General features: G+C 58.1%; 6 protein-coding genes across 6 annotated transcripts; 5 read left to right on the top strand and 1 right to left on the bottom strand.

Moving 5' to 3' along the window:
* Positions 1 to 56: 56 nt before the first annotated feature.
* ERG11 (uncharacterized protein) lies at positions 57 to 2127 on the top strand (the record flags this gene model as incomplete). Its single annotated transcript, XM_060600584.1, has 3 exons — positions 57 to 176; positions 329 to 445; positions 766 to 2127. 3 exons carry the CDS (start codon positions 57 to 59, stop codon positions 2125 to 2127), a joined length of 1599 nt encoding a protein of 532 aa, XP_060457163.1.
* Positions 2128 to 2733: 606 nt separating this feature from the next.
* On the top strand, positions 2734 to 4308 carry CcaverHIS019_0407170 (uncharacterized protein; the record flags this gene model as incomplete). The annotated part of the gene is made up of 1 exon (XM_060600583.1): positions 2734 to 4308. One exon carries the CDS (start codon positions 2734 to 2736, stop codon positions 4306 to 4308), a length of 1575 nt encoding a protein of 524 aa, XP_060457162.1.
* A 2448-nt stretch (positions 4309 to 6756) lies between these two features.
* On the top strand, positions 6757 to 8950 carry SST2 (uncharacterized protein; the record flags this gene model as incomplete). Its single annotated transcript, XM_060600582.1, has 5 exons — positions 6757 to 6828; positions 6867 to 6958; positions 7123 to 8450; positions 8485 to 8873; positions 8909 to 8950. 5 exons carry the CDS (start codon positions 6757 to 6759, stop codon positions 8948 to 8950), a joined length of 1923 nt encoding a protein of 640 aa, XP_060457161.1.
* Positions 8951 to 10189: 1239 nt separating this feature from the next.
* On the bottom strand, positions 10190 to 11053 carry CYT2 (uncharacterized protein; the record flags this gene model as incomplete). Its single annotated transcript, XM_060600581.1, has 2 exons — positions 10190 to 10382; positions 10482 to 11053. 2 exons carry the CDS (start codon positions 11051 to 11053, stop codon positions 10190 to 10192), a joined length of 765 nt encoding a protein of 254 aa, XP_060457160.1.
* Positions 11054 to 11245: 192 nt separating this feature from the next.
* On the top strand, positions 11246 to 15036 carry FAR11 (uncharacterized protein; the record flags this gene model as incomplete). Its single annotated transcript, XM_060600580.1, has 12 exons — positions 11246 to 11410; positions 11450 to 11579; positions 11611 to 11872; positions 11913 to 12085; positions 12122 to 12325; positions 12361 to 13040; positions 13154 to 13301; positions 13337 to 13456; positions 13493 to 13981; positions 14017 to 14729; positions 14765 to 14995; positions 15028 to 15036. The coding sequence occupies 12 exons, from the start codon at positions 11246 to 11248 to the stop codon at positions 15034 to 15036; spliced, it is 3324 nt and encodes a 1107-aa protein (XP_060457159.1).
* Positions 15037 to 16711: 1675 nt separating this feature from the next.
* On the top strand, positions 16712 to 18792 carry CcaverHIS019_0407130 (uncharacterized protein; the record flags this gene model as incomplete). The annotated part of the gene is made up of 6 exons (XM_060600579.1): positions 16712 to 16855; positions 16900 to 16922; positions 16958 to 17024; positions 17076 to 18392; positions 18464 to 18635; positions 18671 to 18792. The coding sequence occupies 6 exons, from the start codon at positions 16712 to 16714 to the stop codon at positions 18790 to 18792; spliced, it is 1845 nt and encodes a 614-aa protein (XP_060457158.1).
* Between the last annotated feature and the right edge of the window lie 228 nt (positions 18793 to 19020).

Below are 19020 nucleotides of genomic sequence, written 5' to 3'. Positions count from 1 at the left end.
CAAATCCGCCGCAATAATAAGTTGATGTTACTCCATCTCCCACCAGCAACACTGCCATGGAGCACATCGAACCCGTTGTCGCCTGGGCGCAGGCCCTGCCCCTCCCCCTCAAGATTGTTGGACTGATCGTCGGCGTGCCATTCGTCGCGATCGTGCTCAATGTCCTCCGGCAATTGGTGAGTCGGCCGGGAGCGGCGAGCGACTTGCGCAACACTGCGAGAAGCGAGTCCCAGTGCAGTGGACTATGGACGGGCAGCGAAGCCTCAGCTGTACCACATCAACCACCACAATCTCGCTTCGCTCGACTGCGCTCGATGGCTGACCCAAGCTCGTGCCCAAGGACCCCACGGCACCCCCCGTGGTCTTCCACTACATTCCCTGGTTTGGCTCCGCGGCGTACTATGGTGTCGACCCGTACAAGTTCATGTTCGAGTGCCGTGAGAAGGTGAGTCGAGTCGAGTTGGCAGCTGGCATGGCAGTTGCGGAATGGACCCAGCGGAGGGTGTGACTTGGACGTCTGTGCGGCTCATTGAATTGGCTGAGCATGCGGTCGCAATTCAATTGATTGCCGTTCGACGTCGGGTGCGGAGAGATCGGCGATCCCAGTTCGCAGCTCGTTGGATGTTTGCGCGGGGCTGGCGGCTGGCGGCTGGCCTCTGCTCTGCATTGCTGGTTTAGCGCTCGTCGAACCAGCTCAACTTGCCTCAGCTACACCCCAGCCTGGCTTACCTAACGTTACCACGCCTCGACCGCTGCTAACCACAGTACGGAGACGTCTTCACCTTCATCCTCCTCGGTCGCCGCATGACTGTCGCTCTCGGACCCAAGGGCAACAACCTCTCGCTTGGCGGCAAGGTCTCGCACGTCTCGGCCGAGGACGCGTACACTCCCCTCACGACCCCCGTGTTCGGCAAGGGTGTCGTCTACGACTGCCCCAACGACATGCTCATGCAGCAGAAGAAGTTTATCAAGCACGGCCTGACGACTGAGGCTCTCCAGTCGTACACCGAGCTCATGCCCCCCGAGTGCCACCAGTACTTTGCCAAGGAGCTCAAGCTCTCCAAGGCCAACCCTGGACCCAAGACTGTCGACGTTTTGCACATGATGGCACAGCTTATCGTGCTCACGGCTGGCCGCACGCTGCAGGGCAAGGAAATTCGCGAGAGCATGAGCCTCCACTTTGCCAAGCTCCTCGAGGACCTCGACAAGGGCTTTACCCCGCTCAACATGATGTTCCCCAACCTCCCGCTTCCCTCATACCGCCGCCGCGACCGCGCCCAGAAGCAAATGTCCGACTTTTACATGAGCATCATGGCCAAGCGCCGCACCGGCGAGTACGACCACGAAAACGACATGATCCAGGCTCTCCAGGGCTCGGTGTACCGCAACGGCACGCCGCTCACCGACCGCGACGTTGCGCACATGATGATCGCCCTCCTCATGGCTGGCCAGCACACTTCGTCCGCGACCTCGTCCTGGTTCCTCCTCCACCTCGCGCACGACCAGGAGCTCCAGCAGCGCCTCTACCAGGAGCAGGTTGACAAATTTGGCAACCCCGACGGCACCTTCCGCCCCATGACCTTTGACGACACCAAGAAGCTCCCGCTCATGGACAGCTGCATTCGCGAGACGCTTCGCCTCCACGCTCCCATCCACTCGATCCTCCGCAAGGTCCTCCAGCCCATTGTTGTGCCTCAGTCGCTGGCCGCGCCCTCTGAGAACGTCTCGTACGTCATCCCCAAGGGCCACTTTATCGTTGCTGCCCCTGGTGTCTCGCAGATGGACCCCAAGATCTGGGAGGAGGCATCCCGCTGGAACCCGCTGCGCTGGCTCGTCGATGGTGGTGTCGCCAAGACGGCCGACGAGCAGTACACCTCGGGTGAGAAGGTCGACTACGGTTTCGGCGCCGTCTCCAAGGGTACCGAGTCGCCGTACCAGCCGTTTGGTGCTGGCCGCCATCGCTGCGTCGGCGAGCAGTTTGCGTACCTCCAGCTCACGCTTGTTATTGGCGAGGTCATTCGCAACTTCAAGCTCACGGCTGCGCAGGACGAGTTCCCCAAGACCAACTACCAGACCATGATCGTCCTCCCACTCGACCCCAAGATCAACATTGAGGCCCGGGTCTAATAGTCTAATAGGGGACTTGTAGATTAGAGGCGTGCATTGCGGTGCGCGATGCATAGGTGTGAGCGAGTGTGTGCGACGAGCGCAGCGAGTCGTAGGCGGCAGGCTCGGCAGCGCGACAAGGCTGTGAGCTAGAAGCTGAGCACCTCTGCGAGGGGTACGTACTTGTGCCTTGTGCCATGTGCCATTTTCTCGAGATGATCGACGATCAACGATCATCCAATCTTCAGGTGCCGGATCTTGATCGTTGGGGCAAGGTTAGGGCGCAAGGGGCCGCTCGCGTGGTTTGAGGCACACTCAGATCATTGCGTCACTGATCGCCCCCCCCCCCCCCCCCCCTCCGCCCGCAATGACCTCCACTTTGTTACTGCGGGAGAACGAACAACAAAACAACGGCACAGCACGGAACGGCATCACACCGGGGCCTGACACGTGCAAACGTCAGAACCAACGCTGTCTAGAACCTCTCTCTTCATTTCTCACTCACTCTCTCACTCACTCATGCACTGGAATCCCTTCCACCATGAGGGCAACCCCCACCAAAACGCTCCCCAGCACCACCAGCAGCCTCCACAGAACCCACCTCCACCTCCACCCGCCTACCCCAACATGAGCACAGGACCGTGCCAGCCCAGCGCACCAAACAACGGCGACATCATCGGCCAAGTCGTCACCGGCTATCAAGGCTGGTTTACGTGCGAGGGCGACGGCTCGCCGCTCAAGGGATACTGGCATTGGGCGCCGGACCGCCTCAAGCCAATGTGTAAGGGCAACTGTGCAGTCATCTCGTGGCCCGACATGCGATACTACGAGCGACAGCACGACACTGCCTTCGCCCCATATCCAAACGGAACACCCTCGCGTCTCTTCAGCAACATGGACGCACAGACGGTATATGCCCACTTTCGGATGATGCAGGAAGCCGAGATCCACGCCGCCGCTCTGCAGCGCTTCGTACCCTGTGGTCCCGAGGGTCCTCCTCGCGATATCACGACCGTGCACGTCGCCAACGCCGCCGTCGCAACCGGAGTCAAGTGGTATTGCATGTACGACGTTGGCGGGTGGAAGAAGATGCGTACCGAACTCCCCGAGGACTGGCGGACCAAGATGAGCCAATACGCCTCGTCGCCAGTGTATGCGCGCCAAAACGGCAAGCCCGTCGTCGCTATTTGGGGATTCGGCTTCAATGATGATAACCACCCCTTCAGCCCCGAGGAGTGCATCGAGGTTATCCGCTGGCTCCAGAGTTGCGGGCTCTATGTTATTGGCGGTGTGCCAACATGGTGGCGCAAGGGTATTAGCGACAGCCGCGATAATTACCACGACGTGTACCGGAGCTTTGACTGCATCTCGCCATGGATGGTTGGGCGCGCCTCGCTCACCAAGGACCTCGACTTTTACTTTAGCGAGTGCAACAAGGGTGATGCGGAGGAACTACACTCCCTCGGCATCGATTACCAGCCATGTGTAATGCCGGGCGACCTGGCCACAGGACGGCGCCTCCATGGCGATTTTTACTGGCACCACTTTACCAACCTTGCCCGCCTTGGAACTACCGGAGTTGGCCTCTACGTCTCCATGTTTGACGAATACAACGAGGGAAACCATATTGCACCGACAGCCGAAACCAGCGCCGACCAGCCCTCCGACTTTCCCCATCCAGCCCTTGACGAAGACGGTACCCCCTGCACGGCCGACTACTACCTCCGCCTCACCCGCGACGGAGGTAACATGTTCCGCGGCCGCCTGCCCCACACCGAGCTGCGGCCGACCGAACCCTGGCCCGGCCGCGGACCATGTCACCGTTCCCGTCAAGTGGCTATCAAGGCCATGGTCAATGGGCGCTACGTGTGTGCCGAAGGCGACGGACACCTGATCAACGACCGGGAGAGGGCCGGTGCATGGGAGACGTGGACGCTCGAACCTTGTCCTGGAGGAACACGGTTCAAGGCGTACACTGGTAAATATATGAGTGCGCAGCAGGAGCAGGACAAGGTCGTCGCGAATCGCGATACACCGGGAGCATGGGAGACTTTCGAGGTGAACCGCCTCGATGACGGGCGCGTCACTATCAAAGCCTGGACGGGCAAGTATCTCCAAGCCATTCCGGAGGGGAAGGGTCGCATGGTCGCCGGCGCAGCTGAGCCGGGGTGGTGGGAGAGCTTTACACTCGAGGACGTGTAGGGCGTGGGTTCCGCGGCATGTGGACCGCGCAGATACGAGGAGAGTGGAGGGGGAGGGGAGGAGGGGAGGAGGTTCGGGACTGGCAAGAGGGGTTCGGAGCAGTCGGAGCAGTCGGACTCTGGTAAGGAGGCTCCGGGGTCGGAGGAGCGAAGACGTGTGGAGGCTGTGAAGAATGCGTCTGCGCATACGCAAAACGTCGACGTCGTGCGCGCTTGCCCCGCCAACCTCTTCCCCTTCCCCTTTGGCCCCCTTTCCCCTCTCCGCCCTCGCCCTGTGCAACCCCACCGGCCCAGGCCCAGCTGGGCGGTGTCAACCTACCTCCTAGTTATCTGTATGAAATGTGCCAAGGAGCAGATAAACGTGATGACTGTAGATAGCTCTTAGCTCCTGATACCAAGCGATCGTGCACGTGTCCTGCAGTGGTGCTGGTGACGCCCAGGGGCTGCATTCGCATCACATCTCATAACATGGCCAAGCTCGCGCCCCGCTCACCCCAGCGCAACCTGCCAAGCCCACGCCTACGCCCGTCGTGCGTATCACATACGTAATATTGTCAGCTTGCCCGATAAGGAGGTAAGCAGGGTTAGTATCTGCGCCTCTGGGCCAAGTCCGCCCGGGGAATGTTGCCAGCCCAACCCCAACCGAGGCCCCCCGTGCCCTGCCGCCACCCACATGCACAGTCCATTGTTCGCGTCCTTTGTGCCAAGTTGAAATTTGCCTGGCCGGCTTTAAGAGGTGGGCAACGGTGTGGGTGTAGGTGTAGGTGTTGGGTTGGACAATGCCGATAACAACAAGTTGGGAGGCGTTCGGCGACGCTCGCAATCGCAATCCGCGAGATTCGACTTGGGACGCTCAGTTGAAACGCACACGGTACACGGGCGCAAATATCATCATACCATGAATTGAAACTGAGACGCAAGACACAGGAAGCATCCCACGGACCTGGGACCTCGGACCTCGGACTTGGGTTCGCACGTGATCAAATAGGTTTGTGGTGACAATGCTGTTTGGAGAGCAAATGAAGAATTGTAGTGGATAGGGATTCAAGGGATTCAACCACTGACCAGAGATCGTCACCCTTCAAGGTCACTGCACGGATCGCTGAAACTTGCCTTGTGGTTGCACTTTACTCAAAACACACACACTTGTCATCATCAGACTCAAACCCAACCTTCCCTATGAGCCCGAGCGCATCCTCATCCCTTTAACCCCTCCATCCCTCCATTCACGCCCCTCCCCCTTGCCCTCCCCATCTCGGCTGACACTAACGGAAACGCCGCCATTCTCACCATTTCCTCGCCCTACAGGACCAAGGGTTGCCGGTCGGCATGTAGAGGGAAATTGGGGAGGGGGGAACGTGCTACCCTCCATACCTCCAAAGGTACTTTGTTGGTTGTATATTCTTTACATACAACGTCGAGGGCTTTGTTCGCGTTTCAGATCAACTTGTACCTGTACCCAACCACTGGCGCTCCATGCACCTCATCCTTTTTTTCCCTCCTATCCAACTGACGCCCTCCAAACCGATACCCCTCTCCTACTCTACTCCTCTAACCCACGCATCCCAAACACGCCCAAGCCCTCTAGCCGCGCTTGACCCCCAAGTTGCAACAAGTGGCGACAACCTCGGACCAAACCTCAAACCCAGCACTACTGGAACGCTGGAACACTGGTACCAAGACACAAGACACCAAGTCACCAAGACATCAAGACACCAAGACACTCGGAAACGCTTCAACACAACCCCCAGCCCAGCTGACCAGCCACAAGCCACAACCGACCCAGGCCCAAGATTCAAAGACGTTACCTAGCGCCACCATAACTCACCTGGCCATCATCCCTTTAAGCGATCTTCCCCGCCGTTGACCTGCTCCTTTATTGCTCACTGGCTCACTGGTTGAATAGCAAGCCACGCTCACGCTGTGGATCGGCCACCACCGACCACAAAGTCAAAACCCCTTTGACAAGTTGCCACCTCGCGACATTGTCGCACGGGCTCTCTATCCCCTACCTTTGGAAACGGAATCCCTATCCCTTGTCGATTCTCAATCCCTCCTTCCCCTCCTCCCTTCCCCCTCTCCATTCCCCTTTGCTACAAGCCTGCCAGACTCGCCTCACGCTGCACATCAACCTTCCGTCAACGTCTTCTCTTCTTCTTTCTTGACTCTTAACCACCTCTCAACTTTAACAGGTCAACCCCTCTGTTTCCACTTCAACCCATACACACTCTACACGAGTCAGCACTTTGATCCACATCACAACCAACCCCCCCTCAACCTCCACTCACCCGACTCTTGGTCGTTGAGAGCAACCGCGACCCATTCGCAACCACCGTAACCCGCAACCGTCCAAGCAACCCAAACCCACCCACACCTTCCTTTCGGACCCCCTTCGCCCCGGCACCCCGGCTTCCCCCCCCCCCCCCCCCCCCCGCCGCCAGGACTTACAATGTCCGCTCCAGTGTCGTCCCAGTCGTCCCATTTGATGAAGACCACCCGTAGGGGGAGGCCATTCGTCAAGGTGAGCTTTAACCGCTAATACACCAGCTCACACCACAGGACACACACGACTTGTTTGCCACCATGATCGTGTCTCTGCGTCTCGAACCCCACCGCTCCTTCTTCAAAACGTACCCAAACAGCTTTACAACGTGAGTAGCAGACTCGCTTACCGTCTGCCGCACGGACCACCGGCCATCGGGTGGAGGACAAAGAGCTTGGACCTACAAGCGAAACCCTTGCTGGAATGCAACCCTCCAACCCTAACAGCGCCACTCAATCCTCAACTGCCGAATCACACTGATGCTGATGGTAGCGACGAAGCATGTGTCAACCTCTCCTCGCTCAAGTTTTCCCAGTCCAACCGCTCCGCAGACCCCAAGGACCCATCTCGCATCATCACCACGACAACCACTACTACCTTTACCATGTCGCGCGATATGGCCCGGGGCGTTGGACAACACTTGATGGAGGCCCACCTGGTTGAAAACGCCACAGACCTGAGCTCTAAAGTGTTCAAGGATCGTGGCGTTTTCATGCTCACCCCTAAAGGGTTGCACATTCTTGAGCGTTTCATTACCAAGAACGGCATCTCTGCCGACCATCTCCTCCGCGTGTTCGCCACCCAGCCCATTTGCATGAAGCTGCTCCACCTCGAGCGCCGAACCCAGGATGACGAGATTCTAATTACCAAGTCGGTCATCGAGGTCCTCTTCCGCCGCTTTGTGGGGCGGGAACCCAACGTCTCCCGTCTTATGGATGACGAGCTCATGGCGCAGTACCACTCCCGTCCCCACGCCCGTGCCCCTCCTCTGCCACCAGGAGAGGAGTGTGACCGCACTCTTGGCGTCATTGTGCGCCGCCTCCCCCCACCAGCGACGGACAAGAAGAGAGGTGACGAATACCACTTTAGCGCCCTGCAGGCTGTCGACTGGATGTGCGACTTCACCACTATAATCGGTGTTGACGAAGCTGCCGAGGTGCTCGGCCAGTTTGCCCGTTATGGCTTCATCTCATTGGTGTCGGACAAGTCCAAGGTCAAGGAGAGCAATGTCGTCGTCCAGGTTCGCGCTGGTGGTGCCGGTGGTGGTGCCGGTGCGCTTATGCCTGAGGCCGAGTTCCGTGCCACAGACAAGGCTATCTACCGCGTTACCAAGGAGGGTGTTCAGGTCGCCAAGTGGGACCAGCCACGCCAGGTTGTTGACCGCTCGACCCTTCAGTCCAACCGGGCTGCGTCCGAGTCGGTGCAGGACGTCCGTCCAGGCGCTGCCAACCCGACCAAGTCGCTGGCTTCTGCCACCGACATGAGCTTGGCTCGTCGCACATCGGTGTCTGACCGGCTGCGCGCCGAGTTCCTCGTGGAGGGTCAGGACGAGAAGGTCAAGGACTCGCACACTGCCCGTCTCAAGCAGATTCTCGAGGAGCCCGCGCTGCGTTCCCTGTTCCGCGAGTTCCTTCGTGCAAACTTCTGCGAGGAGAACCTCAGCTTCTGGCTCGACGTGCAAGATTTCAAGCGTCGTTTCAACACCTCGTCCTCTGCCGCGGCAGCGCCTGGTGCCCTGCCAACACAGAGTGGACAAGGCCTGCAGGCCATGGAGAGGCATCAGCAGGACCTGATCTCCATGGCTTTCGTCATCTACAACAGTGAGCTGAGCTTGCTAACTATAGCTGACCACAGCATACCTTGCGCCCGCCTCGCCTTGTGAACTGAACATTGATCACCAACTGCGTGGCGAGCTCATTTCGTACATGAACGAGATCCTGGAGGACAAGAACGCCGACAAGGCTGAGATCCTCCCCGGCGTCGGCAACTCGCTCCACGCCAGCCAGCTCCAGAACATGGTCTTCCTGTACGAGCGCATCCAGACACACATTTTCCGTCTCATGGCCACCGACTCGGTGCCCAAGTTTGTCAAGACGGAGCGCTTCCTCAGCCTCATGCGCTCTGTGTTCCAGTACAACGAGGACGGCGAGGAGCAGGCTACCATGCCAGCGACTGCCGTCGACAAGGTCGCTCAGGCGGTCAAGCCGCAGGACATTTCCCGGGCGTACTTGACTGTTTCTAACGTAAGCATATCTGGCATTTCTGTTCCTGACGCCAGGCTGCCAACGAGAAGCACCACATGACCGGCACCGGAATGTAGATGTCTGTAGAGTTTTCATACCCTTTTCCCCCCGTCTCCCCGACCTCTGCCACTTGGGCAGACGTCCCCGGCTCCCCCCCGGCGCGTCGCGCCAATAGACACGGGCGCCGTGGAGCCACGCATGCTTGCGCTGTACATATAGCTGATCTCTCCGTACGTCCTCGTATCATACACCATCTGCCATCTGCCGATGTATGGGGTTGCCCTGTTGCTAATGTGAGCGAGCAGGAGTGGAGCAAGCGGGACATGCGGAGCGCATGCAGAGATATAGTTGCAAGTACACATCAGCGCAGTCGAGAACCGGCGCGTTTTGGTTGCATGATCAGGCTTGGAATTTGGTCCCGACACGTGACATTGACCTCACTTCTCTTGTACTCACGACCCAAGCCATCTCGTCACAACAACACTCAATCACCATGGCGTCCACCATCCTACCCCTCGAACTCGTCGACCAGTGTATCGGGAGCCCCATCTGGGTCGTCATGAAGAACGAGCGCGAGTTTACCGGCACGCTCATGGGCTTTGACGACTACGTCAGTGAGTATTATTTCTGTTCCGTCTCTGTCTCTGTCTCTGTCTGAGCGTTCCCTCTCGACCAGAACGAGATGGGCGCGCGTTGATGTACATAGCGCAGTCTGTCTCTGCGATTCCTTTCGGCGGCTCTCGCCTGTTCTTCTAGCCGCTGAAGGGATCCGTCGCCAGATTGAATCTAACTGCACGCGTACCGGTCTCGTTCCAACGCTTCTCTTCGCCCCTCCCACCTCTCATGCCTTCCCTGCCACCCCGTCTCCCATCCACGGCCCCACTCCTCCGGCTGGTTAAGAAGAGTGCTTGGCGATTTCCTACTTCTCCTCCTCTCACTCCTTTCCCCACTCGCCGCATCACTCCGCTCCCTACTCCTTTTCTCCCTATACTTCCACCCCCGCTGACAGCAGACATGGTGCTCAAGGACGTAAAGGAGTAGTGCGTACTCAAGCTAAACGCTGTTAGGTTTCAGCTGACAGCAGCGAGGTGACGGCACAGGGCATCATCGAGACCAAGCTCGGGCAAACGCTGTTGAACGGCAACAACATCGCCATGCTCATCCCCGGCGGTAAGGGGCCCAAGGCATAGAAGCTCGACATTGTAAGTAGCAAGCTACAAGAACCTTCCCGATAGCTGACCCCAGACCATGTACTTGTAGACGAGCAGACGCGATTAGACGATGAATGGTGGTGTACCTCTACAATGCTATGTCTCTTACTGGAACAACCGCGACATGCGGGTCTTGACGTGCTCCCAGTCGTCGAGAGCAGGGCGGACGTCGAGGTAGAACGTCGGCATGTCGGGGGCCGCCGGGTTGGGCTTGCCTGTGTAGAAGTCGATCACGTAGCGGATCGGCTTGCCGCACCGGTCCACGATCCAGTCGTGGCGGTCGAAGGGAGCGGTGTAGCTGGTATCAGCGTTCTGTTTGCGACCGCTCACACAACTCCTCTCCGAGGACGGTCCATATGCTTCCTCTCCAACCCCAACCCACACCTCGGGCACTCACCCGAACATAGTCTTGACCCAAGCCTTCGGTGATCGCTCCTTCGGCCTCCCAACAAAAGAACTAAGCCGGGCGCCACCACACCGATCTCCGCCCTTACCCGCCTCCCACATAAGCACCTCCTCCCAAGCCTTCTCATTGACGGCGTTGTGAATCGGCACAATAGTCCGCATATCCCCCGCCTTTGGATTATGATTCTTGCGCATCATGGCGTTGAAGAACTGCTGTTCGGACGGATACACCCAGTTACCCGTCTCCTCGCCAGCAACAGGCTTGGCAGCCTGCTCCTCGGGGAATGCATAGGTCGCCGATGCCGCCCGGGGGATAGACGACACTTCGCGCTCGTGGCTCAGCCGCCCAGTCCTGGCCTGTGAAGATGAAGCCGCCTTGAGCGGGTGCGATGCGGCCTCGGCCTCAGATACCTGTAGCCAGGTCGCGCGTGCCGACTCGTCCACGGGACAAGTGGCGCCCTCGGGGACGGGGGGGTGGTCAGGTGGCAGCTGGGACGTTGAGGCGGCCGCTTTTGGGGTTGGAGTAGCTGGTGGTTCCTGCGTTTCGGTCGAGAAGAAGCGCATGTTGATGAGATGAAGATGAGGAGTAGAGCAAATCAATTAATGTTGCAGCAGTTGGTGGACGCAGCGACCACCTCGGACAATCCGACTTTTGAACGGGGTCAAACCCACGTGGTCTTACGCGTTACCCAGCGTCATTGATGCTATTACCTCCAACTTCCTTTCCGTATAGCCCACACTACACTCGCTCTCGCTATGTGGATGGAAGGACTGCTCAAGTCGCAGGAGAAACCGCAGTTGCAGAACTTGCGGCCTCGGTCGGGGGGTGAGGGGTCTGGTCCACCCATGTCACCGACCGAAGATATGACGGATACCATGACCCTCGAGCAGCAGATGCGCGCCGCGGCTGCGCAGCAGAAGGTAAGCCCAATGTCTGTTTCTCGCTTGGCCTAACAACAGACGCAACTCTTCGACTACCGATACGACGACACGGACACGCTCATGAACGAATTCGACGAGTTCTATCCCTACAACGAGATGGCACATGTTGCTGAGAACCGCAACCGCTTCGCGGGGAGCTTTGATGGCGGTGCGTGACCCCTAGAGATGCGCTGATATAGAATGGACAAGCGCGAGCCTCGCCAAGCGAAGGGGATATATCGAGACACAGCTCGAATACCTCGAAAGCCCCGTCGATGAGCAAAGACGCGCCGCGCAGGGCCGCCTCTTGTATCTCCTACAAGGGTGTTTTGCCGAGACAAAGTCGCCCGAGATGCAGTTACACTGGATCATCGAGAATGCCAAGCTCCTCCGCAGCGTCGATGGTGTCTCTACACTGGTGTATAGCCTTCGCGAGGCGGCGAGACGATACGACGCCACCGAGTATGTCCAGCTTGAAGAAAGGCATTGTAGCTGACGACAGTGTTCTCGAGCGCGCACCGGCTTCTATGCAGATGCGCGAACGGGCCGGATCGACCAACCTTGTCCCCACTGATCCGTTCGATACCCATTCGTCGGAGCTCATGGACGTCCTCGCTATGCTCTATTTTGTCGTCGAGGTGTTTAGGAGCGACGAGTCCTTTGGCGACGAGCTCAGTAGGTTATTTTCCCGTTTATGGTTAACCCTCACAGTGACGTTGAATCCTCCACTTCCGCTCATGCTCGTGGGCATGGTTGCTGGTCTCAAGGACCGCCTGGTACCACGAGGCTATCCAGTCAAGAAGGTGCTCCTGTTATTGTGGAAGACACTGCTCGCCTGTCTCGGCGGCATGCGCGAGGCAGCCAAGACGAAAGCACTATCGCGCGAGCTAGCTGGTCTAGGACCGGAAGAGAAGGGTCAGCTAGACCAAGCTTCGGGTAGCTGACAGCAGAGTTTGCCAAGACGACGCCAATAGACATTGCCAACTGGCGCCGCGACACATCGACAAAGTATCCGACCTTTGCGCCGTCGTCATCACAAGGTACGGGTGTGCCCGTGTCCACAGAAGCGTTGGCGGACAGCATCAGGCCTCTCCCAGCCCGGCCCAACTACCACTCCACCGAGATCCCTAGCAGCTCCTCCAGTCCCTTCAGTCCATCCAACCACCCCTCCATGCCACAACCCGGCACCCCAGCGCCAACACCACCGCAGACACCACAGCAACGCCCGAAGAAACTACAGTTCCAGACCGACCCCACGCGACCATTCGTCTTCCCCTATTCCCAATCGACGCAGGGCCCGCCAGCCAGCCTCGTGCCCTACGCCATTGAGGAGGCAGACCAGCTCTACAACTCTCACCTCTTCGTCTCGCTCGGTCTGTATCAGCTCTGGGAGGCGCGCGAGGATTGTTTGAGAGAGGAGCGTGGACTGGGGCGTTCAGGTCTCATCGGCTTTTCGAACATGCACCTGGACGACGACGAGGACCGCGCGGCCGAGGACGCCATGCAGCGAGACTGGCATTACGAAGAGGAGGAGATGAGGGCAGAAGCAAAGGACGATAGTGAGGGCATCAAGCTGGCCAAGGAGAAGCGCGCGGCGGCGCGGCGGCTGTACCGCGTCGAGGTGCTCTACGTGAGTCTCTCCAAACCAACCCAATCCCCACTCCCTCAACCAACCTCCAAACCTCTTCGTACCCACCCAACCAATCCCCACCCACCGCTCTCGCGCCGTCTGTCTGACGCCAGCGCTCCATGCTCCCGATGATGCAGAACACGGTAATCGTGCTCCTCAAGTTGCTACTGGCCACCGTGACTGGTTCAGGAACGCAGCCCCAACATCTCAGCCAGAGTATGGGAGGGCAAGGGATGACCTCGCCAACCCAGGACATGCCTCGTGAGCTGCTGAACACGTTTACCAGCTAACGCCAGCACATCAAGATCTCCCTCCGCCAACCAAGGAGGAGATCGACATTGCACGCCACAGGGAGATTACCTCCAAGGCAGTCTCGGCCATCATTCTCCTACTGCTCAAGTGGTTCAAGGCGTCCCGTGAGCTAATCATCGCCTCTCTCTAGCTGACCACAGACATCCTCAAGTTCCACCACCTCACGTCGCTACTCCTCGACTCGAACTGTCTAGTCCTCGTGCTCAAGATTTTCAACTTGCAGGAAATCTCGCAGATGGTACAGTCCAAGAATGAGATGCCCGAGTGCGCCTTTTTCCGCTACTTGCATCTTCACGGGTCGGGCGAGAACAAGCCCCTCGACGAGATTCTGGAGATTCTTAAGCCCCCGAACAACACCAACAAGCCCGAGACGGTGGTGGAGGAGAACGGGGAAGAGGTCGAGCTCGTCCACGACTACTCGTGGCGCAACTTCTTTGCGGCAATCAACCTTGTCAAGATCCTGCAAAAGATCACCAAGCACCGCACGCACCGCATCCTGCTCATGTGCCAGTACAAGAGCAGCTCGATCCTCAAGCGCGTACTGCGTGTCAACCAGCCGATGCTCCAGCTCCAGGTGCTCAAGCTTGTCAAGTCCCACATGCCATATTGTGGACGCAAGTGGCGTTCGAGTGAGTTGAAATTTGTGTGTCGCTAACTCGCGCAGCCAACATGAAGATAATCACCTCAATCTACCTCAACTGCAGGCCTGAGCTGCGCAACGACTGGCTGGTGGGTGTGGAGGCTGACCTCGAGGCAGAGGACCAGCTGGTCGGCAAGCCACAGGAGCTGGCACTTCGGTCCCTCATTGCGTTCTACAACAAGCGCCACTACGCGGCGCACCTGGCTCCCAGTGCGCTCGTCGAGCCGGCTCACCGGCGGACAGACTCGACGAGTGGTGCGATGTTCGACGAGCACAGTCTGGCCGCCAGCCGCCGACGTTCTCGGCTCGACTCGATCTCATCGTCTGAACACGACCTGTTCCCACCCAACCGCACATCCGCTGACATGTCGTACAACCCAGACGGCATGATCGAGTTCTGGATGAACGAGTACGAGGACGTCCTGCGCGAGGTCTTTGGCGAGGGCACCAGCGAGGAGGACTGGGACGAGTACGGCGAGGTGCGACCGGACGCATCGCCCGGTGCACCTGGCCCCGCAGAGCGTGACGACGCCGCGTGGATCCGGCTCGGCCAGTTGATGCGGCGAAGTGGGGACGACGACAGCATTTCAGATATTTCAGACTCTGAGAGCGTCGTGACGGTGGGCGAGCTGGGCGAGGACGCGCGCCTCGAGGCCGAGGAGGAGGGCCGGAGTATGTTTGCAGCGATGCAGCAGCGCAAGCAACGTCGCCCAAGCCAGGATGAGAGCACGTGGGAGGTGAGTTCTGTTTTTGTGGTGGAAACTGACAACAGAATATGTCGCCGACGCTCAAGCTGCTTCCGCGCAGCCCGACTGACCGGCGCCGCTCGAGCTCGGGCGGCTCGCCTCTGCGCCCTGTGATGGGTCTGGGCCCGATGAGCGATGACCTCGGCGACGTGTTTGACGAGGATATGGAACTACCAGGCCCGATGCCTATCAACACGGGCACGCGCGATGAGATAGAGCGCGAGCACTCGGCCGTCGATGAGGTCGAGTATCTCTTTGTGAGTGCGATAAGAGGTCGAGCTGACAAGAGAACGAGTAGGTGGCTTGTAGGATTTGTGTGTATTGGATATCAGGCAGGCATTGAGACCGGTCCGAGCAGCAGGGAGTTGAATGAGCGGCGTGGGAGGTGTGACGACGAGGCGCAGTACCTGTTGGCAGACGCCTTGACCTTGAGGGGGGCGTTGGTTGTGCAAGAGAGTATCGTTGTGCTCGCTGTGCGCTGAGCACGTTGATGGTCGGTCCATCACATGGCTGTCATGTCCATCCCATTCCTGGATTCATGGTCCCACATATCTTGACATGATCTTTCACCGCAACCCTAGGTCCACTGGGGCCTGGCAGGAGAGTTTGGGCCCAATCTCGGCGTGTGGGATAGATTCAACTGCAAAGTCGGACATGGGCGGTCTCGTTTCAACGGATCCAGAATGAACGGCGACTGAGCATGGCGAGCATACCCTCGTCTATTCTAAACAACACCATTTTCGTACCCTCTGACAACCCCGAAACCAGACACCGTTGGCCCTTGCAGCGCTACCAGCCGTATCAGGCACCCGGAATTGTCGGGGCCATATTGATAAAGTTGGCCGCAAGCGTGAAAACTGGGTCGGAGCTTGTGTAGTGCCTGTACAGAACAGCTTAAGAGCTTAGACTGCATCCACACTGCAATACAATCGCCAGGTTAGTTTATACATTCCGCTGTTAGTGACGCGCGGGGACAGACCTTGAGCAATAGATCGACGGATATTTATATACCGATACAACCAGATGATCGACTGCCCGCTTCCAAAGCTGTTCAAGCGATCAGGCGTTTGTTATACATTCTAAAAACAGTGACCCAGGTAACAGATTCAGATTCAGATTCATATTCATATTCGCCCTCCATGGCCCAGTTCTTATTCGCAGCACTTCTTGTCTTCTGGCCAAGAATAGGCTTGCAAGCTTGTTAGTGCTCGCTCGTTGGCTCGTTGGCCGAAACATACACCGTGCACGCACCGGGCGCTTCTCGCTTCTCCTTAGGATTCATGGATTGTAGATGATCGAGATCTTGCTTGCTTTGCGCAACGGTCCAAGCCCCCGGCAATTGAAGCGCCGCCACTCCAACAACCCCAGGTCACTTGCACGTGCCACCTTGCAGTGCTGACGTCCTGCAACGGCTTGAGTCGTCGGATTGTCTCTGCTCTTGACGATCAACACAATCAAGTTTAAACCTAGCCATCTGTACATCTCCTCGTATCTTACATTCCAACAAGAAGGGCCAGTATGCCATTACATTCCCACGTCATACTCGGAGACTGCATCCACGGAACTTTCGGTTCCAGGTGCTTGGTTTTGATCTGCACCTTGGCTGGCCGCATTCGTCGACAGGTTTATGCTTCTGGCCATGCCAGTAAACGTAACGTACCAAGGGGGACACCCTTGATCTGGGCAAAGCCCGGGTTCCCTCCGTCTTGCTCGGGTCAGTACCCTCCCGGACCCCTCCGTCGTCTGCAACGCCGGGCTCTGCGTGTCAGTCCCCGGACAGTATGCAAACAGCTTTGCAAGCAGATCCGAATCCTCTTTATTTGACTTTGCAAACTGCTTAATTGAATATGGACGAGCAAACGCCGTCGACCTGCAGCTTTCAAACCCCGTCACCATACCATTGATGGGACATAAAACAGCACCACCATGGCACTCTACAACTCCCCAACGCCAACGCATCCACCATCCTTCCCATGGCACTGAACTCGCCTCCAACAAACTGGACGGTGCTCAAGGGCTCCGTCGCCGTCTTTGACAACCTCTCATACGATGTCAAGAACAAGAACGGCACCACCCGCCTCGTTGACAATGTCTCCGTAAAGGTCTCTCAGGGTCAAGTGAGTTTCCTTCCCCATATCCCCATGGACACAGCTGACTATAGATGCTCGCCATCCTCGGCCCTTCGTATGTCCTCTCCCTCATGCATAGCTAACCTGAAGCGGCGCCGGCAAGTCGACTCTGCTCGACATCATGTCGTTTCGCAAAAGGGCCATGGATGGAGGCAGCGTGAGTGCTCTCTCTATGCTTATTCGTGGCTAGTGCCTGCCCTGACCCCAGATCCGCCTTAACGGTACCAACATGACCGCCTCCACCATGTCCGAGGTCTCGTCGTTTGTCGAGCAGGACGACGAGCACTATGGCGTCCTCACTGTCCGTGAGACTATTGCCTACGCCGCTCGCCTGGCCAACACGGGTCGCACCAGGGTCGAGACGCGCATGCGCGTGGACGACATTATCTCTGCTCTTGGTCTTCAGTCTTGCCAGAACCTCAAGATCGGTACGCCCATCCAGCGCGGTGTCTCTGGCGGTCAGAAGCGCCGCGTTACCGTCGGCACCGGCCTCGTTACCTATCCTCGCATCCTGTTCCTTGATGAGCCAACCTCTGGCTTGGACTCGGCTTCCGCTCGCGAAGTCATCACGTCCATCCGCCGCATTGCCCAAGCCGAGGGTATCATCGTCATCGCGACCATCCACAGCCCCAGCATCGACACTCTCCAGCTCTTCGACCAGATCATGGTTCTCGCCAAGGGCCGCACCGCCTTCCGCGGGTCCTTGAGCAACGCCGAAACCCGCTGCCTGTCCATCGGGCAGCCCATGCCGGCGTTCCACAACCCTGCCGACCACCTACTCGACCTCGTCGCCACCGATTTCGGGGAAGACGACAAGATGCCCATCCTCCAAGCACTGTACAATGCCCAGAGAGAGATCGATTTGGCCGATAGCACGAGTGAGCACTCGGCCGAGACGCCCAACGAGATCACCATCGCCCGCAAGCCCTTTATGCACAACCTCGCCGTCGTCGGTGTACTTTCCGAACGCACCGTCCTCAACTACGCGCGCAACCTCCTGGCCTACGGCGTCCGTCTGGGCATGTACATCGGCATGGGCGTGATGATCGCGACGATCTGGATTCGCCTCGGCGACTCTGACGGCATTATCAACGACCGTCTGTCCGTCCACTTCTTCTCCGTCGCTTTCCTGGCATTCATGAGTGTCGCCGGTATCCCCGCCTTCTTGGAGGAGCGGTCCGTCTTCGTCCGCGAACGCCGTAATGGCCTGTATGGACCGACCGCGTTCATTCTCTCCAACACGATCGTCTTGCTTCCCTTCCTCTTTGCGTGCACACTCTTCTACTCACTCATCATCTACTGGGCAATCGGGCTGCACCCGGGAGCAACCAACTTCTTCCGGTTCCTCGCGTTCCTGTTCCTGGCTCTCCTCGTCGCAGAGGTGCAGGTACAGCTCATTGCGGGTTTGGTGCCGATCTTTATCGCTGCGCTTGCCCTCACTGCCTTCATGAACGGCTTCTGGATGTGCGTCCAAGGCTACTTTATCCGGGCACGCTCTCTCCCCCGCTTCTGGTTCTACAGCTTTGTGAGTTTTCTTCTTGGCGGCCTCATGCCACCTACATACCTAATCCTAGAGCAGCGCTAACCCCCCCCCAGCACTTTATGGACTTCCAGACCTTTGCGTTTGAAATCCTGGCAAAAAACGACCTCTTCGGTGAGGTCTTCAAATGCAACACGGGTGTGTTCCCCGACGGCTCGTGCCAGTGCGCGTACCCACCCTCGGCCGCCACCATTGCTCAGTACGGCGAGTGCAAGGTCACTGGCCAAGGTATGTCAACCCCCACTAGCCCAACTGACGACCAGATGTCCTCCACTACCTCGAGTTCGCTGGAATCCCAGTTGGTGGATACACTGGCATCCTCGTCGGCATCTTCGTCATCTACCGCACCCTCCTCTGGGTTGTGCTCAAGATCCGCAGGTCTTAGAGCTCCAGAGAAACACTATATAATACCCAATCTGACAACTGACAATCTTCCCACTTGATCTGACTGTGTATGTATTTGTGTTGGTTAGTGCAGTTCCAAGCGCCTCTTTGGTGTGGATCAGATCAGTACATTACAAGTGCCAAGTGCCAAGTGCCAAGTGCCACATTCAGATTTGTGGTTGATGGCCGATCACCGATGGTTGGTGGTGGCCGAATGCCCTGTCCACTG

Source organism: Cutaneotrichosporon cavernicola, assembly GCF_030864355.1.
Source record: "Cutaneotrichosporon cavernicola HIS019 DNA, chromosome: 4".
NCBI lineage: Eukaryota > Fungi > Basidiomycota > Tremellomycetes > Trichosporonales > Trichosporonaceae > Cutaneotrichosporon > Cutaneotrichosporon cavernicola.
Note: the sequence above shows the minus strand (reverse complement) of the source record. Positions and strands in the feature narration are given on the sequence as shown.